General features: G+C 48.1%; 1 protein-coding gene across 1 annotated transcript in view; it reads left to right on the top strand.

Moving 5' to 3' along the window:
- The window catches only part of COL14A1 (collagen type XIV alpha 1 chain), a 226611-nt gene that overhangs the window by 83787 nt on the left and 119575 nt on the right, over positions 1-23249 (top strand). The window contains exons 15-22 of the mRNA XM_052651718.1: positions 657-783; positions 2359-2498; positions 3202-3334; positions 4535-4597; positions 7303-7454; positions 14933-15062; positions 18430-18552; positions 20117-20266. Of these exons, the coding sequence (XP_052507678.1) occupies positions 657-783; positions 2359-2498; positions 3202-3334; positions 4535-4597; positions 7303-7454; positions 14933-15062; positions 18430-18552; positions 20117-20266 (1018 nt within the window). The remainder of the gene's footprint in view (positions 1-656; positions 784-2358; positions 2499-3201; positions 3335-4534; positions 4598-7302; positions 7455-14932; positions 15063-18429; positions 18553-20116; positions 20267-23249) is intronic.

Here is a 23249-nt window from a genome sequence, read left to right on the forward strand (position 1 = left end):
AAGAAAGCTGAGAACTGAAGAATTGATGCTTTTGAACTGAGGTGTTGGAGAAAACTCTTGAGAGTCCCTTGGACTACAAGGAGATCCAAGCAGTCCATCCTAAAGGAAATCAGTCCTGAATATTCATTGGAAGGACTGATGCTGAAGCTGAAACTCTAATAATTTGGCCACCTGATGCGAAGAGCTTACTCATTTGAAAAGACCCTGATGCTGGGAAAGATTGAAGTGGGGAGGAGAAGGGGACAACAGAGGATGAGATGGTTGGATGGCATCATCGACGCGATGGACATGAGTTTGAGTAAACTCTAGGAGTTGGTGATGGACAGGGAGGCCTGGCGTGCTGCAGTCCATGGGGTCTCAAAGAGTCGGACACGACTGAACAACTGAACTGAACTGATTTTATTTAAGGATATGGGATTAGAAATGTGAATATATAAATTCACTATCTCTCCTTTTTCAGTTGGAGTATAGTTGACTTACAGTGTTGTGGCTGTACAGCAAGTCGGGTCAGTCACACGGGTGGATAGCTGCTTTCTCCTGTGCGTTCTTTTCCGTTATGGTTTATGACCAGCATCTGCTTTGTAGTTCTCATACTGCTAGTGCCCAGCAGGCGGGAATGCGTCTGATAGAGCTCTTATGACCACTCTCTCTTGCAGGTTGAAGTCGATCCTGTTACTACATTCCCTCTGAAGGGCCTGACACCCCTCACCGAATACACGGTTGCCATTTTCTCCATCTATGACGAGGGGCAGTCAGAACCTCTGACTGGAATTTTTACCACAGGTCAGTCTTACTATGGTTCGATAAGTGTCCAGGAGTAACTGGGTGGAAACCAGAAGCTGGAGAGCTTCTTCAAGGGTGCTTTTGAAGAGACTGCGCCTTAGATATTTATTCATGGGCTGCATCAGATCTTGGTTGCGGCATGCGGGGTCTTCAGTTGCGGCACACGCAGCCTCAGTTGCTTCCTGTAGGGTCTGGTTCCCCGACCGGGGATGGAACCCTGCCCCCCTGTATGCAGAGCGCAGTCTCACTACTCGGCCATGAGGGAAGTCCCAAGAGCTTGCATTTTAATTTTTATTTATTTTATACTATGCTGAGTAGAATGCCTACTGGTTAATTATTTTCTCTCAAAGCAAAGAGTGACAGAACCATCTAAGTTCAAAGGTCTTTGCTAAATAAAAGTCTGCACCGTTTTCTCCCTAATCTCACGCTGTTTCTTTTGTTCTAGCGACATAAAATTTTCACATTTCTTCCACTGATATATGTGTATATTAATTGAACTTCCAAAATTACAGCTCTTCAATAGTTTTTGGCCTACAAAATGACAGTTACATGCCATTTAACCTAATGCATCAATCTGTAGCCAATTAGGTATTTTCATGCTGCTTGGCAATAGTCATACAACAATATGGCGTATTTTAAATACTAAAATAAAACAAAGCACGAATGCACTATTTTTCTTTTCAGTATATTCCCTGTAGTCATTCAATAAATGTAACTGTTTTTTCTTTTTTTTTGCCTCTTGGTAGAAAAATTCTGTTGCTTGCTTTCCAGACATTATTAATTGCACTTGGAAACAAATTTAGTGCTGTACTAAGAAGAGAGGTAATTTGGAGAGAGATGAGAAATAAGGCGGATTGAGAAATAATGTTCACAGAGAAGAGTTCAGTGATTTTGCAAAATCTCCCAAAGGCTAACTCTAGTTGGAATTCTCATGATATCCTGTCAAAGAGTTTTCAAACCTCTGATTTCAAATAATAAAAATCAATGAGTTACAATTCACTTTGGGTGTAATTAGATGTTACGGTCTTTGTTGCGTATCCCAGCAGCCTGTGAACAGTGTAACAGTAGGTGTCTGATAAATGATATTTCAATTTGATGGCAGCCGTATGTACAAGATTGAAAGGATGAATGTTCTTCTCTAGGATTTAACTTATCACTAAAGAGTGATTCAGGCATGAGAGGCAAGAAAGCTAGAAGTGACATTTCTCAGGCTTCTAAGGCATCATTTTATTAATTTCTTCAAAATACTTGGAAAACAGTATCTTTGTAAAATAACAAATGTGGCACTCTTATTTTTTTATAATTAATGAAAAGAGCCAAATAGAGACTCCAAGAGCTCTGGAAAGTACTAACAACCTGTAAAAGTCTGCTGTGTCCTGGCCTCCCTAACTTACACTGTGGGTGAGTGCTGGAGATAGGAACACAAGCCCACTCTGGACTGACTAGCGCTGCTTTCCCCACTTCTCCGAGCTTTCCTGAAACAAGAGCCTTCTCTGCCTGGGGGCCCTGGCAGGCTGCTTGAGTTGGATCTCTTGCTATCTCTGTTCCCTGACAGAGTCTCCCCCTTGCTTACAGAGGAAGTCCCAGCCCAGCAGTACTTGGAGATCGACGAGGTGACGCCAGACAGCTTTAGAGTGAGCTGGCACCCGCTCTCCGCGGATGAGGGGCAGCACAAGCTGATGTGGATCCCCGTCTACGGGGGCAGGACCGAGGAGGTGAGTGGCGGAGGTTGAAGAGTACCCCAGGGCGTTTTAGCTGGCTTCCCTGGGGGCTCAGCGGTGAGGAATCCGCCTGCAGTGCAGGAAGCCCGGGGTCGATCCCTGGGTCAGCAACATCCCCCAGAGAAGGGAATGGCAACCCACTCTAGCATTCTTTTCTGGGAAATCCCGTGGACCGAGGAGCCTGGTGGCTACAGTCCACGGGGTCGCAAAGAGTCGGATACGACTTAGCGACTAATAGCAACACAGCGATTTTATTGGGAAGCGAATGCCCAGTGCTGACATTTGGGTTGGTTTTTGTATTAAAGTACATTGAGAATCCCAGAAGGACTCAATGCTTTGCATGACCTGGAGTTTTGTAACTGTCAAACATATGATTTTTCCAAGATAAAAATGCATTTTTGTTAGGGCTTTAGTTAAAAGTGTTATATATTTCCAGTATCTTTGATTTTCATAAATGACACTTAATAAAACTTCTAAAATGCTGCTTTGCAATATTAATCGTTCCTTTGCTGAGAGAATTGAGAGAAAAAAGGCTCTGGTTTGACTTTAAAATTGAACTCAGTGGCCCTGGAGTTCCTTATGCTTAGTTATTTTTTGCTTACACTTGGGATAGCATCTTTGCTTTTTATTATTTTTTCTTAACTTTCTCTTCTGTTATTCAAGTAAACCCGGTTGCTAAGGACCAAATACTTTTCAGGTTGTCCTAAAAGAAGACCAAGACTCGTATGTTATTGAGGGCCTGGAGCCTGGCACTGAGTATGAAGTTTCTCTGCTGGCTGTGCTGGACGACGGGAGTGAGAGTGAGGTGGTGACTGCTGTTGGGACCACACGTAAGTCTTAGTCGGGCCACGGTGGACTTCTCCAGCTTCCACCATTTATTCTGACAGCGTTTTCACCCTCCTGGGTTCCCTGCCCGTCAGCCTTACTCCTGGCTTCAGAAACTTTGTCCTTAGAACCCTTCACACACCTTCACCTTTAATGAAATCAGTGTGCAGAGAACCTTAGACTCGGTCTGCCATCATCTAAAGGCAGGAACCATATCTGTACTGTTCACCGTTACATCTCCAACACTTAACACAATTCATGGCATATTTTAACTCTGCAATGGATATTTGTTGAATGGAGGAATGGGTGAATGGATGAAAGAATAAATGGATGGATGGATGGATGGATGGATGAAATAATTTATAACTGAATAAATGAGCAAATCAGATAAATGTAGGAAAAAGTGTCCAGGAGTTTCTGGAAAATCCCATGTTGATCTTGGTTCCAAGAATCTTGCGCAAAATTTGCTTGCTGATTCATTCATCCCTTCATTTTTTAAATATGAGGTATTAACCACACATTAAATTGTCTTTGATTGGGTTCCCTGGAACCAGATTCTGAAATAGAAAATTGCATCCAGAAGGTTTGTTGAAGAGTGTAGTTGGGAGATACATCTGTAAGGAAACAAGGATGAAAGGATGGGGAATAGGGAAAAGCTAAAACTGAGCCCTCAGTGAATTCTGTTAGGAATTCTGGACCTGGTGTGGTCCTTCTGAGTGGTCCCAAATTGAGTCAAAGGGCTGGGTCTTTGTACCCCATTGGAGGTAGGCCATCCCCTGATAGAGTCGGCAGTCTCAGCCAAGGCAAGTCTCAGAGGTCTGAGCCAGTATCCTAGAAGCTGCTGGATGAGCATGTTGACCTCAAAGAGGGAATCTGAGCAAACAGCCCTTCTATCCTCTGATTGCCCGGTGTGGATACAGAAATAGCAGATGCCCTTCTTACTGTCTGCCTTGCTGGTCCTGCTTGGCAGCTCCTTCACAGCTGTTTAATTTCCTTTAATCATCATGATTATGCCCCATTTCAAAGTGAATGTCTCACTTTTATAGATGTGATTCAATATGGTGGCAGGTATCTGTGATTAGAAACTAACTTGTTCAGGTTTCAGCGCCCTTGTCTGCCTTTTCTTTGAAAACTCTAAGATGCTATAGACAAATGTATAGAGTTATCATCATTAGAGAATTTTAAAGTCATGAATACTTTTTTAGTTGACAGTTTTTGGACAGAACCACCTACGACTGAAGAAGCACCTACCAGACCTGTGACATCAGGTAAGAGCAGACAGAAGCCCGAGTACCCGGAAGAAGAGTTTGTTTTTCGCAGAAGTTATCCCAGCTTTATCTGATTTGTATCATTGTTAGGAAGGGGCATGCAGGTTCAAATCCCACTCCTCTTGGAACTCTCCGCCTCTTCTTGTCCCTGAGTGCCTACTCATCGTTGTCCCCGTGGCGCTCCCTGTTTCCCGTCTTCGTTTAGGGTTCCACCTGATCGCTTAGAGGCTGTCGGCGTGAGCAGCCCCAGCCCAGCCGTCTCTCTCTGCGTCTGAGCTCAGTGACTCCTCCATCTGCTGTCTGTTGAGGATTGTTCCTGTCCGGTGTCGGTGTGTTTCCGAGGCTGTGTACCGGTCTTACGTCGGTTGTTTCCTCTCTCAGCCTAACTTCCCCTCCGTCACCATACAGCGCCCAACCAGCTGTCAGAGTCAGCTAGACACACGCCTGACGAGACTCCCCTCCTGACTTAAACCCTGCAGTGGCCCTCCATCACCGTCCGCGTAGTCGCCGGCTCCTTCTCGCCTCAGTGCACCTTTTCGCCGAGCGCTTCCTTCCGCTCGCAGTCTCTCGCGTAACCCCCGAAGGCGTCCCGGTTAGGTCCTGTCTCCCTTCCTGCCTTCAGCCATAGCAGCGCTTTGCATGCTTCCCGTGTCCTGCCGTCTGGCGCGCCTCGTCCTGAAGGGGAGGCGCTGCGCTCTGGACCCACGCCCCGTCCCCTGCCGCAGCTTTGCCTAGGAAGGCCCTCGGTCTGCCTCCTCTGCGACACGTCACTGTTTCTGTCGCGTGTATGCACCTGGGTCTTAAAGGCCTGACACCGTCTAACATACAGGAAAAGTTCAGTGGGTGTTTGCTGAATGGCAGTAAATGAATGGAGAGAGGAGTCAGCGGAGGTGGAGAGACTGGGGGGGAGTTAGCGCGAGAGGGAGAGGAGGAGATGCGACAAGTGAGAGCCGTCGCTGTGGGAGACAGAGCAGACTGTCGAGAGCGCAGGTGGAGGCGCAGAGACCCCGGAGGGAGGGTAGCGTCCCCGCGGGCTGAGCGCAGGTGGAGGCGCAGAGACCCCGGAGGGAGGTACCGTCCCCGCGGGCTGAGCGCAGGTGGAGGCGCAGAGACCCCGGAGGGAGGGTAGCGTCCCCGCGGGCTGAGCGCAGGTGGATACACAGAGACCCCGGAGGGAGGGTAGCGTCCCCGCGGGCTGAGCGCAGGTGGAGGCGCAGAGACCCCGGAGGAAGGTAGCGTCCCCGCGGGCTGAGCGCAGGTGGAGGCGCAGAGACCCCGGAGGGAGGGTAGCGTCCCCGCCGGCTGAGCGCAGGTGGAGGCGCAGAGACCCCGGAGGAAGGTAGCGTCCCCGCCGGCTGAGCGCAGGTGGATGCGGAGAGACCCCAGAGGAAGGTAGTGTCCCCGCCGGCTGAGCGCAGGTGGAGGCCGAGAGATCCATAGGAAGGGTAGCGTCCCCGCGGGCTGAGCGCAGGTGGATACACAGAGACCCCGGAGGAAGGGTAGCGTCCCCGCGGGCTGAGCGCAGGTGGAGGCGCAGAGACCCCAGAGGAAGGCAGTGTCCACGCGGGCTGAGCGCAGATGGAGGCGCAGAGACCCCGGAGGGAGGGTAGCGTCCCCGCCGGCTGAGCGCAGGTGGAGGCGCAGAGACCCCGGAGGAAGGTAGCGTCCCCGCCGGCTGAGCGCAGGTGGATGCGGAGAGACCCCAGAGGAAGGTAGTGTCCCCGCCGGCTGAGCGCAGGTGGAGGCCGAGAGATCCATAGGAAGGGTAGCGTCCCCGCGGGCTGAGCGCAGGTGGATACACAGAGACCCCGGAGGAAGGGTAGCGTCCCCGCGGGCTGAGCGCAGGTGGAGGCGCAGAGACCCCAGAGGAAGGCAGTGTCCACGCGGGCTGAGCGCAGATGGAGGCGCAGAGACCCCGGAGGGAGGGTAGCGTCCCCGCCGGCTGAGCGCAGGTGGAGGCCGAGAGATCCATAGGAAGGGTAGCGTCCCCGCGGGCTGAGCGCAGGTGGATACACAGAGACCCCGGAGGAAGGGTAGCGTCCCCGCGGGCTGCATGGATCGAGGCCGCCGCAGCGGGAGGCGTGTGCTTCGAGTGAAGGTTGTGAACAGGCGGAACGGCTGGGGCGCGTTCCTGGGGCTCCAGCGTTGAAGCCTGTCTCCCAGGGCAGGCTGTGGGTTTGAGTCCTGGTCAGAGAACTAAGGCCCACGTGCTGCGGCCAACACTGTTTAAGAAGTCTAGCACTAAAAAGAGAAACAGGTGAGCAGGCGACGGGCTGTGTGTGTCCGATGCTGCCTTGCACAGCGAGCTCGGCCACGTGGGCCCCTTGCCCTGCTTCTCCCGCGCGGACTGACGCGAGTTCTCACTGTCGTGCCCGCTCGGGGCTCCGCTTCTCCTTCCGGAGCTGAGAGCTGCCCCCCCGCCCGCCCCCCCCCGCTTCCCTTTACCGGTGTACACAAAGCGTGGGGGTTGAGGGTCCACGGACTCACCTTGAAAGCACCTTTTAATACCCAGTTTTATTTGCTGTTTATCGGTGTCCTAGCTCCGGGTTAACCACGGAAGCTGAGCAGTGCTTGTTTCGCCTGGGTCTGCATAACAGAGATATATTAAATGATGCTTGTTGCCCTGTCCACAGATCACCTCTGTAGCTCATTTTGGAATACGATGGATAAAAAGTTCTTTAAATGCCTGGTTGTGTCTATTCCAGTTTTCCGCACCGGAATCAGGAACCTGGTGGTGGATGACGAGACCGCTTCTAGCCTGCGGGTAGCATGGGACCTTTCAGACAGCAGTGTGCAGCAGTTCAGGGTGACCTACCTGACCGCTCCAGGGGACCCAGCGGAAGAAGTGCTGGGAACGGTGTGTATCAGCACAGCTGCGAGCCACTCGGCGTCTCCTGACTAACCAGGCCAGCGCGCTGGGAATGCAAGCTTTACGCTCATTTCTTCATCTCTCTGGAAACTAATGTTTTTGTTTGACCCAAACTTGATGGCTTTTCTGTCTCTGAAACTGGCTCCATCTTTGTAACCTGCTCTAGATAGATAAAGCATCTGAACCTTCTTTACCTCTTTGCTTCGGTTGCCTTGACAACTTGTTAGAGCACAAAAATTGGGTCATAAATATACATTTATACCCTTGTCTCTGTGCATGTGTGTGTGTATTTGTGAGTGTGTGTATACTTTTGATATATAAACTTTTAATATATTAACATATATATATGCACATAAATAACTTTTGATGGTGGGAATCTGATTAAAAGTTTCAGCAAAACATAACTCAAAGCTCTTCCTTGTGTAGTTGTAGTGTTCCTAATAAAATGCCCTCCATTAACAGTTAGTTGTATTTTTCCCTGACATTAACGCTGAGCAGATTTATAGTCATTTCTAATGTGTTCTTAATCATGAGTGTCTTCCTGAGGGATTTAGATTTTTGTGTGTTTTGTTTCATCTCTATTTTTTTTCTCTGTTGAAAACCTGGTTACCCTCTTTTTAAATTAAGAAATGAAGTGTTTTCATTTTTTAAATTTAAAAAAAATCAATAATTTTTAAAGGTTACTTTCCATTTAGTTAGTACAAAATATTGGCTACATTCTTTGTGTTGTAAACTGTATCCTTGAGCCTGTCTTAAAACCATGAGTAACATTATTATCCTTTCTTTCTCTTCCTCACTTATAAAGCCTTTGGTGGCAAATTACTGTATTTTTATGGTACATAAACAATTGTTTGAGCTCCAGATTCTTTCAGGAAAGTACTTAATTTCAGGCTGATGGATGAATCGCCATAATACACAGTGATAACACAGTGGGCAATAACCACGTCCACTGTGAATGACCAGAAGGTCCACGGAATTGATCTGGGAGCAGTTTTGGAAAATTAATGGACACTTGAATAAAACAGGTTGAGTTATAAATTCACTCAGATTATAGATTTCAAATGCTCCATGATTGGAACATACCAAAAAGTTAGAATTGTGCATAACCATGACGACTGAAGATACAATTTGGATGCTCTGTTTTTTCCTGTTATTGTCCTCATATTTTCATCTCCCGAGTGAGAGCTTTGTTTTTTGGTTTTTGTTTCTACTCTTTCCAAGAAACACATTAAGCTTCTTGCTAAATATTCCCATTAATTTGGAATGAGTTACAGTTTAATCTTGTGCATGCACTTGTAAGCCATACAAGGTAAAATAATAATAATATTTACTTTGGATCGTCTCTAGATAGTTTTCCCTTTGCTAGTTTCTTTCATTTCACACTGTTTATTTTGAAACACTTGGCCACCTAGATGAAGGAAAAAAAGATCAAAAGTCTTCAACACATATGTGCCCCAGTTAAACAAACGTGTAATGAAAATGAAAAATATTGATAAAATTTCATGATAATTATTTACTGTGCAGAAGTATGTTTGCTATGCAAAAGAAAGTATTTTAGAATTTTTTAACTATCAAGACCCTTTGGTGAATTCCAATGAAATTGGACTTGTGCACTCTTAATTCACAGACATATTTTCTGGGAGTCTATTGGGGAGTAATGGAGAATTTATATCTGTGTTTTACGAATCATTACTGCTATATAAATGTAATATGTTATTGGAGACAGAAAGTGTGTGCATTTAGACTAGAAAACAAAGGCATGTCAGGCACTTGAACTATATTATTAAAAGCCCCCACACACCAAATGAATATCTTAAATATTTCCTTTTTTTATTTTAAAAGTATAATTGCTTTACAGTGTTGTGTTAGTTTTTGCTTGGCCGCAGAGTGATTCAGTCACACACACACACACACACACACACACACACACACTCTTTCTTTTTCATTATGGTTTATCACCCCTGTGCTGTACAGAGGGGCCTTGTTTATCCATCCTGTATATAACAGCTTACGTCGGCTAACTCCAGCCTCAGCTCGACGCCCCCCAACCCCTGCCCCCTGACAACCACAAGGTCTGTTCCCTGCCTCTGTGAGACTGTTCCTGTTAGACTGTGAGACTGTTCCCTGTGTCTGTGAGACTGTTCCCGTTGGACTGTGAGACTGTTCCCATTAGGCTGTGAGACTGTTCCCGTTGGACTGTGAGGCTGTTCCCTGCGGCTGTGAGACTGTTCCCTGCGTCTGTGAGACTGTTCCCTGCGTCTGTGAGACTGTTTCCGTTAGGCTGTGAGACTGTTCTCGTTAGACTGTGAGACTGTTCCCTGTGTCTGTGAGACTGTTCACATTAGACGGTGAGACTGTTCCCATTAGGCTGTGAGACTGTTCACGTTGAGTCGTGAGACTGTTCACATTAGATGTGAGACTGTTCCTGTCAGACTGTGAGACTGTTCCCATTGGACTGTGAGACTGTTCCCATTAGGCTGTGAGACTGTTCCCATTGGACTGTGAGACTGTTCCCTGTGTCTGTGAGACTGTTCCTGTTAGGCTGTGAGACTGTTCCCGTTAGGCTGTGAGACTGTTCCCTGGGTCTGTGAGACTGTTCCCGTTGAACTGTGAGACTGTTCCCTGTGTCTGTGAGACTGTTCCTGTTAGGCTGTGAGACTGTTCCCTGGGTCTGTGAGACTGTTCCCGTTGGACTGTGAGACTGTTCCCTGTGTCTGTGAGATTGTTCCCATTAGACTGTGAGACTGTTCCCGTTAGACTGTGAGACTGTTCCCTGGGTCTGTGAGACTGTTCCCGTTGGACTGTGAGACTGTTCCCTGTGTCTGTGAGACTGTTCCTGTTAGGCTGTGAGACTGTTCCCGTTAGGCTGTGAGACTGTTCCCGTTAGGCTGTGAGACCGTTCCCGTTAGGCTGTGAGACTGTTCACGTTGAGTCGTGAGACTGTTCACATTAGATGTGAGGCTGTTCCTGTCAGACTGTGAGACTGTTCCCATTGGACTGTGAGACTGTTCCCGTTAGGCTGTGAGACTGTTCCCGTTGGACTGTGAGACTGTTCCCTGGGTCTGTGAGACTGTTCCCATTGGACTGTGAGACTGTTCCCTGTGTCTGTGAGACTGTTCCCGTTGGACTGTGAGACTGTTCCCTGTGTCTGTGAGACTGTTCCCATTAGACTGTGAGACTGTTCCCGTTAGACTGTGAGACTGTTCCCTGTGTCTGTGAGACTGTTCCCGTTAGGCTGTGAGACTGTTCCCTGCGTCTGTGAGACTGTTCATGTTAGACTGTGAGACTGTTCCCTGTGTCTGTGAGACTGTTCCCGTTAGGCTGTGAGACTGTTCCCATTAGGCTGTGAGACTGTTCCCTGCGTCTGTGAGACTGTTCACGTTAGCTGAGCAAGTCCAGCCAAACGAACGATTAAAGTAATGAGGCTGACAGGGAAAGACAGAGGGCTTAAACATGTTACAAATGTGGGAAAGGAAATGTGTCTGGATAAGAGAAATGCCTTTTACCATCTTCCCAAATTTTCTTTAGCTATAAAATCTTATTAAATTTATCCAAGGAAGTGACAAGATAAAGTACCAAAGTTGGAGAATAGTATAGATATATGGTAAACCAAATTCAAGCTTTAATATATATAAAACAAGAGGAATTAAACTTACTTTTCCAATTGAGGTTAAGTGAAATAGTTCTGTATTTTCTAAGCATAATCAAATCTACCAAATATTCCCAATAAAAAGCTTTTAAACCCTTAGAAAGTAAAACTCCCTGTCGAATATTTCATAAAGACTGACTTTCAGCTCAGCTCAGAAGTGGAGCCGTGGCAATGACCTTGCCCTGAGTTCTGTTGGCAGTGGAGGGAGCTCTCACATGTCTTTATTTGTGAAAGGCTGACCAGGATTCCAGACTTTTCTGGATCCCACACGAAAAGTCTAAAACTGTGTGCTGAATTTTAAGTTGCAGGAGACATTCTAGGGCAGGGGTAGTCAGAATGTAGGTCAGTCTCCTACAAGATAAGCTTGACATTGACATTAAGCTTTTAGAAACGTTTACAGCAATTTGACATTGCTGGAATATTCAAGAATATGATCATATATTTTAGCAATTTTGTCTTATTATATTTTATAAGAATACTGATCTTCAGGGATTGGGATTAAAACAACAGCCCCAGCCCCACCTAATCCTTCACCATAGAAAGCATGAGAATCACTTTATAGAAACAGAACTTTCTAAGACAGCGGCAAAATGAGACACGGGGAATCCTCTGTCTACTGTGGGAACCGCTTGCTGGATGAGATCCAGTTCTGAAGAGCTTTGAGCAATAATGGAGCTAGACATGGAGTAGCGTATTTGAAAAATTAAAAACGTGACGTTTACTGGTTAGATTTGCGTCTCATTTAACCATGAGTATCATTTATAGAATTGTTTCAAAAACAAAACCATCATCTGCTGTGACCTGTAGCATGTTTTTAATGGGTGCCCATCTCTTTAAAACAGTTTTACTGGAGTAGAGCTGGTTTACAGTGTTGTGTTAGTTCCAGCATACAGCAGAGGGTCTTGGTTTCCCATGTGCCTCTGTGCACTCCTGTTCAGATTCTTCCCCATATGGTTGTCACAGACTGCTGAGTGAAGTTCCCTGTGTTGTACTGCACGCGCTTGTGGGTCGTCTGTTTTACATATAGCAGTGTATGTGTGTGAAGCTCAAGTTCCTAATTTGTCCTCCCCTCCACGTTTCCCTTTTGGTAACTATGTTTGTTTTCAAAATCTGTGAGCCTTTTTGGTTTGTAAATAAGGTAATATATATCATTTTTTAAAATTAGATTCCACATATGAGTGATACCATATGATATTTGTCTTTCTCTGACTTACTTCACTCAGTATGATGGATAATCTCTCGGTCCATGCATATTGTTACAAATGGTGCTATTTTTATGGCTGAGTAATATTCCTTCGCATATACGTACCACGTCTTCGTTATCCATTCCTCTGTCAGTGGACATTTAAGCTGCTTCCACGTCCTGGCTGTTGTAAATGGTGCTGCAGTGAACGTTGGGGTACATGTATCTTTTCAAATTGTGGTTTCCTCCAGGTATATGCTCAGGGGTAGGATTGCTGGATCATATGGTAGTTTAGTTTGTTAAGGAAACTCCAGACGGTTCTCCATAGCTGCTGCACAAACGTACATCCCATCAACAGTGCAGAAGCGTTCCCTTTGCTCTGCACCCTCCCCAGCATTTGTTGTTTATAGATTTATGATAATGTCCATTCTGACCGGCAGTGTGAGGTGATACCTAACTGTCGTTTTGCTTTGCATTTCTCTAATAGTTAGGAATGTCGAGCATCTTTCTATGTGCTTCTTGGCCATCCATGCATCATTTTTGGAGAAATGTCTGTTTAGATCTTCTGAGTGGTGCTCATCTCTACCTCGCTTTGTGCAAACAAGCAGAGGTCCAGTAGAAGGAACTTTGCAAACCCAAGAGAAGGTTTATGCTTTATTCTTGGGAGTGAGTCTCATGAGGATAAAGAGGTTTTCATAGTACAGTCAGCTGGAACAGAGGGCAGTGGTTTAAAAGGGCTCAGACCAGATATTCAGGGTTTCGATACGGCCTTTTCGTGTGTGGGTGTTCAGTTGCTCAGTCGTGTCCAACTCTCTGCAGCGCTGTGGACTGTGGCCCACCAGGCTCCTCTGCCATGGGATGCTCCAGGCAAGAAGACTGGAGTGGGTTGCCATTCCCTGCTCCAGGGGCCTTCCTGACCCAGGGATGGAGCTTGCATCTCCTGCACTGCAGGCGGATTCTTTACCACTGAGCCACCAGGAAGCCCATGGCTTTTTTTAACCCGAAAGCTATATGTGTCTCAGTCTCCTCATCTATAAAATGAGAGCAATGATACTTCTTTCCTCAGAATGCTGTGGTGAGGAGTAAGTGAGTTACTGCATTCGGATACTTAGAGCAGTAACAGAAACTGCTGCCTGGCAGGTAAACGAGGCCTGCAGGACGGCCCCACCGCTTCCAGTGCCCTACAGGCTAAATCTGATTGCTCCCACGTCCATGTGCTTCTCAGTTTGAGAGGTGACCTTATATAAGGAACATCAGCCTGGGTGGTTAGATAGGCACACAGCTTGGAATCAAAGCCCAGGCTCTGGGCTCCATAGGGTTATATCGAGAAGAAATGCCCTAAACGAAGCTGCATGGATGGATAAGACCAGACAGGACAACCGCGGTTCTTTTTTAACGTCTTCTTAATGCAGGGTTATCCAACTCCTTCTGGGATAAAGCGGAGCTCCTTGTGTAAAATCTCCCTCCTAGGACTGCATCGGTACCATCCTGGATATTCAATGTCATTCCATATGAGGAGCAAAATCATATTGCTTTAGTATAAATCACCTAATGCCGACTTCCTCTTTTTATATTAACCCCCTATCCCGGCTGCTTTTAGAGCTTAGCAATATCTTAGCAACAGCTGCTTGTGAGTTCAACTCAAGGCTTTCTAGGGCTTATTCCATGATTTATAGGTTCCTTCCCTCATCCAGAAGTAGACAGCACGCCCTTTGCCTGATGGCATTTTACCCAGCTCTTGAATCCAAAACCATCTCCAGCTGTCCCAGTCTTGTGACTCCCTTAAACTCGTTTGGGTCAGTTCTTACATCCTAGCATTTTTTTCCAGCCATGATGAAGTCTTTTAAATGGCCCAGAAATGTGCCAGCATCTAACTGCTGAAGCCTGGGGAGAAAGTTTTGTGGCCTTAGTATTAAGAACATGTGGCTTTTCTGGTCCATATATCCTTTTAGGGATGGCAGGATTGGCCACATGGAACGTTGCACTGATGTGTGGGTGGTGTCCACCCCACCGCTGGATTTTAGTTTTTGCAGACTTTAGAGTCAGAGGAATGGTGATCTCAGATTGAGGAAGACATCTCCTTTCAGAAGTAAAAAAAACTGCAACCTTTTTTAGTGTCACTGGTAAATATCTTTCGACTCGGAAATCTGGGATTTAACGTGTGGTTGTGGTGTTCTTGGCTAGCATCCACCCTGAAATATTGGGGTTAGATGATCTCTGAACGGGGAGGAGTGGAAGGCTGACTTTTCAAGAGGCTATTTGAGTAGAAGCAAATACGCTGTGCAGGCTGTGTTATAGAATGAACACTCCTAAGCCATAAACACCTGCTTTCCAAAGAGATGATCGTTTTTCCTTCTGGCTGCTTTACAAATGCTGAAAAGATGTTGAGAGAAGGCTGTTCCTGAGCGCTCAAGAGCTTCATATTTAAGCCTTCTGCTTTAGTGATTAGAAGCTGAGGGCTGCTCTGAGGGGAGCTGCAGAGAGAAATGCTTTCGCATGGATGCCTTCCTCTTATCAGCCTCAAGCACATCCCCCTGCTTCTGATTATTTCAAAGTGCCTTAAGTCCTCCTCTTTAGTAGAGCAGCTGGAACGCAAGTCTGACCAAGACCATGGTCCTTTGCTTTTCTCTTCAGATTATGGTGCCTGGAAGCCAGAACACTCTGCTTCTGAAGAATCTGCTCTCTGAGACCGAGTACAAGGTCACGGTGACGCCCATCTATGATGACGGAGAAGGGGTCAGTGTCTCTGCCCCTGGAAAAACCTGTGAGTGAAGCTTCCCTGGGGCTGCGCGCTGTCCTCTCTAATGCACCCGGCAGCTGCAGGGTAGGGGAGGAAACGGTCTGGAAGTGTCAGTCGTTCAGCTGTGTCTCACTCCTTGCCACCCCACGGACTGTGGCCCGCCAGGCTCCTCTGTCCGTGGAATTCTCCAGGCGAGAATCCTGGAGTGGGTAGCCTTTCCCTTCTCCAGGGGATCTTCCTGACCCAGGGACTTCAGCTGGGTCCCCTGCATTGCGGGTGGATTCGTTACCATCTGAGCTACCAGGGAAGCCCCCAGATGGTATCAGTTCAGTTCAGTTCAGTTCAGTCTCTCAGTCGTGTCCGACTCTCTGCGACCCCATGAATCGCAGCACGCCAGGCCTCCCTGTCCATCACCAACTCCCGGAGTTCACTCAGACTCACATCCATCGAGTCAGTGATGCCATCCAGCCATCTCATCCTCTGTCATCCCCTTCTCCTCCTGCCCCCAGTCCCTCCCAGCATCAGAGTCTTTTCCAATGAGTCAATTCTTCACATGAGGTGGCCAAAGTACTGGAGCTTCAGCTTTAGCATCATTCCTTCCAAAGAAATCCCAGGGCTGATCTCCTTTAGGATGGACTGGTTGGATCTCCTTGCGGTCCAAGGGACTCTCAAGAGTCTTCTCCAACACCACAGTTCAAAAGCATCAATTCTTGGGCGCTCAGCCTTCTTCACAGTCCAACTCTCACATCCATACATGACCACAGGAGAAACCATAGATGACCTTATTTAAAAAGCAGGAGTAGAGACACAGACCTCGAGAGAACAAACGCATGGATAGCAGGGCGAGAAGGCAGCGGTGGGATGAGCAGGAGGCTGGGAGTGCCATGTGCACGCGGCCGCGTATACCCCAGGTGACGAGCGCCTGCTGCAGAGCTCGGGGCCTCTGCCCAGGCTCCGCGGCGGCCTCAGTGGGGAGGAAATCCAAAGAAGCGGGATGTGTGTGGACTGTGTACACACGGCCGGTCCACTTTGCTGTACAGCAGACTGACACAGCAGTGTAAAGCAACTCTCCTCCGCTAAAAGAGAAGAGAAAAGGGGATTTGGAGAGAGAAGATCCGCTCGGATTCTGTCTTCACACATTCAAGCTGTGTGACTTCGGGCAAATCGCTGCGCTGCTCTGGGGTTCCGTTCCCTCGTCTCCGAAACCTAAGGCTTGAAACACAGCTGCATCTCCCTGCTCCAGCGTCGGGTCATCCCCAGCTGCGAGTCTCTCGGAGGCCCCTCGGGCGCGTGCACGTCCCTCACCTAACAGCTCACCCAGCAGGCCACACCCGCTCACCCAGCAGGCCACACCCGCTCACCCAGCAGGCCACACCCGCTCACCCAGCAGGCCACACCCGCTCGCCCAGCAGGCCACACCCGCTCACCCAGCAGGCCACGCCCGCTCACCCAGCAGGCCACGCCCGCTCACCCAGCAGGCCACGCCCGCTCACCCAGCAGGCCACGCCCGCTCACCCAGCAGGCCACGCCCGCTCACCCAGCAGGCCACGCCCGCTCGCCCAGCAGGCCACGCCCGCTCACCCAGCAGGCCACGCCCGCTCACCCAGCAGGCCACGCCCGCTCACCCAGCAGGCCACGCCCGCTCACCCAGCAGGCCACGCCCGCTCACCCAGCAGGCCACGCCCGCTCGCCCGCGCGCACGCCCGCTCGCCCAGCAGGCCACGCCCGCTCGCCCAGCAGGCCACGCCCGCTCACCCAGCAGGCCACGCCCGCTCACCCAGCAGGCCACGCCCGCTCACCCAGCAGGCCACGCCCGCTCACCCAGCAGGCCACGCCCGCTCGCCCGCGCGCACGCCCGCGTCTTCCTGCGCTCGATCCCGGAGGCTCTGCCCTCCTCGCAGCGGCGGCGACGCTTTTGACAATCTGGCGGGTCTCATGTCTCCCCTCTGTTCCCAGCCGCCTGACGGCTCCCCGTGGTACTCAGCGTAAACTCCGAGGCCCGCGCAGGGGCCCTTCAGGCCGCGGTGACCTGGACCCTCCTGAGCTCGCCGCCAGCCAGCCCGCCTTCCCGGTCCTCCCTGGCTTCCTAAAGCTCGGCTCGGCCTTAGAAATGCACGCGAGCCGCTGCTGCCAGGCTGAACACCCTCTCCCCGAGGTTTGCTTTTCTGACTTCTTGTCACTGTGGCCTCAGTTCAACGCCCCCGGCTCAGGCTCCTCTCACCACCCAGGCAGAGTCCTCCCCACCGTCGCCCGTGGTATCCTGCGTTTCCGTTTGTCCCGTTTTGGTTTTGGTCCTGTCTCAGCACAGACTGGGGTGTAAAATAGGCTTAAGGATGTCTTGTAGAGCACGAGGAATACAGCCACCATTTTGTCATAATGTAAATGGAAAATAACCTTTAGAAACTGTATACAATTTGTTTAAATGTTTGATTCACATAATTTATAAAAGGGTTTCGTGATGAACACACATATATACTCAAACAAATAAAGGCTTTTAGAGGCTATTACTATGGAAATACCATCTATACAAAACAGTTATTTCAAAGGGTGTTCTTTGAAATAATTTTGAATGGTCCACTTATTTTAAGCGCTGGTTAACACAACTAAATTCTGTCAGCAACAAAGTAATAATGATAATATCCATCAACATGCATGACAGTTTACAAAGACCCTTCATGCAAACAGCTCTCCTGTTTTGATAAAAAACTGATGAATGATGATTGAAATTTCACAGAATATAGGCAGTATGAAGGTGTGAAAGTGTTAGTCGCTAGCCATGTCTGACTGTTTCTGACCCGTGGATTGTAGCCTGCCAGGCTCTTCTGTCCATGGGATTCTCCAGGCGAGAATACTGGAGTGGGTTGCCAGCACCCACTCCAGGGGAATCTTCCCAGCCCAGGGATTGGACCCGGGTCTCCTGTATTGCAGGCAGATTCTCTGCTGTCTGAACCACCAGGTATGGTTCAGAACCCCTAATATGAAGATGAAAGCAAAATAAAAAGAGTCTTCCCTCTAAGAATCGCTGTCACTCCTGTTGATCTAATCACCCTGGTATGATAGTGCAACAGGGGGCGTGTGACAGAAATGTTTTCATGAACGCTACTCACTTCAGGATTGCTTTGAAGGAACCGAGGAAAGTGGAGCCCAAATTTCACTGAGTGAACCGCTGATCTTCGGATAAGTGTTTTACCACGAGAGCAGTCATTTACTGTCATTTAATACTTAGCATCACCACGGATTCTCTAAGTTTCCTTGCTGTTTGCGTTAGTGCATCTTCCCTTGTAAGTATCTTTAAGCTGTGGGAAGAAGCATGAGACTCTGTTAACCAAAAGGTAGGCTGTAAAGATGGAAACCACCTTAAACCACTTTCTTCATTTTCCGTCCTGCCCAGTGCCACCCTCTGGTCCCCAAAACTTACGGGTTTCGGAAGAATGGTATAACAGACTGCGCATTACGTGGGACCCCCCTTCTTCCCCAGTGAAGGGGTATAGGATTGTCTACAAACCTGTCAGTGGTAAGTCACGCTTTTTAAAAATGTAATCTTTAAAGACAGGTTATTTTTGTTTTTACTTTCCATCACTGGTTTTAAGAAATGGGAAGAGCCTCTTCCCTTTTATGGAAAAAAAAAGAAAAATGTGTTGAAGTTGCCACCTCACCCAAGACACAGCTGGCATGTTAATAAGCAGAATGTCTACTTGGCCTACAGTTGGCCTTTGCCCACCCCAGACAAGGAGCCCGCCGAGGCGGCCTTTGACTCCGTAGTGGTGAGAGGCTTCTGTGGCTTGATGGGTATGTGAGCTCTAAACCTTTAGACTCTCCAATTTCTAATTCTTCCTCTACCTGTTACTTCTTGGACTAGTTAGAAAAAGTTTACCAGCTTCTCAGGGTCCTCATCCTGGAGACTGTGTTAAGGTATTTGTCTTTCAGTCGTTCAGTAGTGTCCAACTCTTCGCGACCCATGCGCCGCGGCATGCCAGGCTTCCCTGTCCTTCGCTGTCTCCTGGAGCTTGCTCAGACTCATGTCCATTGAGCTGATGATGCCATCCAACCATCTCTTCCTCTGTTACCCCTGCTCCTGCCCTCAGTTCAAAAGCATCAGTTTTTTGGTGCTCAGCCTTCTTTATGGCCCAGCTCTCTCATCAGTACATGACTACAGGAAAAACCACAACTTTGACTTTACAGACCTTTGTCAGCAAAGTGGTATCTCTGCTTTTAAATATGGTGTGTAGGTTTGTCATAGCTTCTTAAAAAATTTTATTTATTTTAATAGGAGGATAATTATAATATTGTAGTGGTTTTTGCCGTACACCGACATGAGTCAGCCACGGGACAAACATCATAGCTTTCTGAAAACTATGTCAAGGTATAAAATTCATCAGGTTGAGGAAAACTTAAAAATCATCCTTTGGGTCAATAAAAACCTTTCTGCCCTCAAGAACACTATGAGTCTCAATTTGTATAGGACATAGCACAGAATATTTTTCCTGATCAATCAAAGATTCCACTGGGTTGGAACAGAGGTGAAAATGCAAAAGCCCAAAGAAGGCAGATGGTCAAGGGCCTTGGAGGAGGAGTGTCATCTGTGTGACCTCAAGCAGCAGAAGAGGGGCTATGGAGCCCACACTGGTGGTGTATATGGTTGTCCTTATGTGGCACAGTGTGGCATAGTGTCCATGACAAAACGGCCGCTAGGGCAACTTAATGCCTTCTGGGGACAAAGCTGGTGTCTGAGGTGGGGTAACCCAAAATGACTCCTGTTTTTTCACGTGCCCCAAAGCCCGTGCCCTCTTGGTGGCTCCGCTGTGAAGGCCTCACAATGTGGTGGACGGTGAGGTGACCCAGTTTCTTTGGGTAGTTCTAGGGAAAGAACTATATTTAAGAAAAGGACGAGATGCCGTGAAAGCTCTAGCCTGGGAGTCAGGTAGGTGGGAAGTCTTGCAGCGGAACGGGGCTAGACTCAAGCCCCTCTCTGTGTCTCCTGGGCGAGCTGGAGCACAGTGGAGTAAGTACAGTTAGTTCAGAAGTGTCTCTATTTTTCCCTACTCTCTGGTAGCTGAAATACCCTCTTTCTCCTTTAGTCGCTGGCCCAACCCTGGAGACGTTCGTGGGAGCGAACGTCAACACCATCCTCATCACAAACCTGCTCAGCGGAATGGACTACAATGTGAAGATATTCGCGTCCCAGGCCTCGGGCTTCAGCGACGCTCTGACCGGCGTGGTGAAAACACGTAAGGCTGGCCGCTGCCCCGCGTGGCGCTCTGCTTGGCTTCTCCTCTGTAACTTAAGCCCTGCGGCAGCTCAGCGGTCGCTGTCTCTTCCCTCCAGTGCTGCCCTTTCTGGACGGTGCCTCATGGAAAGCGAGGTGTGCTCCCTACTCGGGGCTGTGGTTCAGAGTCCTAGCTGGCCGGCAGAATGTCAGGAGCTGGCGTTCAAACATACTCGATGGTGGCGGATGGGGTTTCCTTCTGGAAAGTCTTTGTTGGTATTTTTCAAATTAGGTGAAATTTTCCATCCAGCCCACGTAACCTGATGCGGTCAAACCCCGTCCAAGCTGAGCCGGGGGAAACCTGCCTTTTGTCAAAGCCTTGCCCCTCTCCACCGTCCCACTCCATCTGTTAAAGTCAAAAGACTTCCTTCTCTGTCTTTTAAGGGTTTGCATGCTGTCTGCACACCACCTGGGACTTCTCCTTGGCACACATCACTCACAGACACCCGTGGCATAACGCAGTGTTTGCCAGACTCCGGCACGTATGTGCCATAGTCCTGCTGTACCTTATGCTCCCACACCATCTGCTTCATATATCTCTTTAAATCAACTTACAGTTTCTTTTTGTTTTTACTTAAATGCTTTCAAAAACCACAAAACTCTCAACAGAAAACCAGTCTTTTTAATGCACGTTGCTTCCCTGGTGGCTCAGCTGGGAAAGAAGCCGCCTGCAATGCAGGAGACCCCGGTTCGATTCCTGGGTCGGGAAGATCCCCTGGAGGAGGGAAAGGCTGCCCACTCCAGTATTCTTGGGCTTCCCTTCTGGCTCAGCTGGGAAAGAAGCCGCCTGCAATGCAGGAGACCCCGGTTCGATTCCCGGGTCAGGAAGATCCCCTGGAGGAGGGAAAGGCTGCCCACTCCAGTATTCTTGGGCTTCCCTTCTGCCTCAGCTGGGAAAGAAGCCGCCTGCAATGCAGGAGACCCTGGTTTGATCCCTGGGTTGGGAAGATCCCCTGGAGGAGGGAAAGGCTGCCCACTCCAGTATTCTGGCCTGGAGAATTCCATGGATCATATATTCCATGGGGTTGCAAAGAGCTGGACATGACCTAGTGACTTTCACTTTCACTTTAATACACATTAAAGGTAGTACATAAATGACCAAAATAAAAATGGTTTGGCTGTTGAATGTGGGATATCATCCCATATCCCAAGTGATATCAACAGCACGTGGCCCACACTTGAGGATGTTAGTTGTGGTATAATCAGAAGTGTAAACTGTAAATCTTCTAATTAGCTAAGGCCTTGAGCAAATTACCTCTTACCTCTCTGAGCCCACATTTTCTCAACCCTAAAATGAAGATATAATATTAATAGTAATAACTGCTGATAGACTGTTTGGGAAGACGAAAGAGATAACATATACGAAGGATCTACTGTACGGCAAGCACTCGACAAATAGCCTCTTTTATCACTGTGATAATTGTGCTTGGTGAATTTGGGTCATCTCTCACTCTCGTTGCTAATCAAAAAATTATTCCAATGAAAGGAATTTTGTAAGGATGAGGCATATATTGGACCAAACCCCAGGCACCTTTGTCTGGCCACCCGTGTTGTATATAGGGCCTCGGTTCAGTTCAGCCGCTCAGTCATGTCCAACTCTTTGTGACCCCATGGACTGCGGCATGCCAGGCTTCCCTGTCCATCACCAACTCCCCGAGTTAACCCAAGCTCACGTCCACTGAGTCAGTGATGCCATCCAACCATCTCATCCTCTGTCGTCCCCTTCTCTGCCCTTCATTAGAGGAAGCTTCCTGAATTCTTTTTTATGGAAATCTTTAAAATTAGAAAGCTAGATATGGGATCCATTTAATCTCAAAAGAAATAGTGTCTCTCTTCAACAGGGCTTGGAAGCCTTTGGCCTACAGTTCTGATCTCAGACTTGGCAACTGAAATGATAGTGTCGTAGGTACTATGAAGTGAAAGTGTTAGCTGCTCAGTCGTGTCCGACTCTTTGTGACCCCACGGACTACAGCCCGCCAGGCTCCTCTGTCCATCTCCAGGCCAGGACGCTGGAGTGGGTGCCATTCACTTCTCCGGGGCATCTTCCCAACCCAGGGATGGAGCCCGGGTCTCGTGCGCTGCAGGCGGCTTCCTTACCCTCTGAGCCCCCAGGGAAGCCTCCAGTGTTTCCGTGAGTTGTGCCCCCTCGCCGCCCGGCAGCCTTCCTCAGAAGCCCTGTGAGCCCCCGTGCGTGCCCACCTTCATCGCCTGCCCCTAGTTCGTCCTCCTCTCCCCTCCAGATGCCCCTCCCGTCTGAGCCTGTCCTCCTGTCCCTGACTTTCTCTTGCTCTCTCTTCTTACTGTCTCTCGTATCTCTGTCCTCTTTTCTCCGCTCCCCTCCTTCTGTTTCATCCCTTTTCTCTCCTTTAATAAATGTGGGTGTTCCAAATGTATTTTAAAATAATGAAAGTATTGAATTGTTTTATCATCTATCCTTAAGGTAAAAATTAGATTGGCTTGCTTTCTTTCTTTTTCCCAAGAATAATAAAACCCTGTAAAATTGAAAATAAATTGATTCACGGTATTTTTAAAATTTAGTGTGGGTATATAAGTCATTATTGGTTTCCTTTTTTTGTGGGGGGAGAGGATTGTTTCATTGCCTTAGGAAAACGGTCTTCCTTTGCTGATCAACAAAAAGGAACAGTGTCATGATGCAAATTGTTACTAGTCCAAATTATTTTTACCATCTTGAAAAATAATTTTAAGCTATTTTTTAATTTTATGAAGTGACTGAAAGAGACATACAAGAGAATGAATGATGTGGATGAAGGCAGAGGTCCTTAGAAAAAGTAAATATTGTTAATTTTCTGCTTTTTCTGGTTGGATCTAAGTGGTAAACACTGAATCCTTAGTCCTCAATTGGAGAAACAGTATTTTTACTGCTTCTTCAAATAAACTCCCTGTGAATAACTTTTGTATATAACTGTGTTCATCCTAAGATGAAT

Source organism: Budorcas taxicolor, chromosome 14 (assembly GCF_023091745.1).
Source record: "Budorcas taxicolor isolate Tak-1 chromosome 14, Takin1.1, whole genome shotgun sequence".
Classification (NCBI taxonomy): Eukaryota; Metazoa; Chordata; class Mammalia; order Artiodactyla; family Bovidae; genus Budorcas; species Budorcas taxicolor.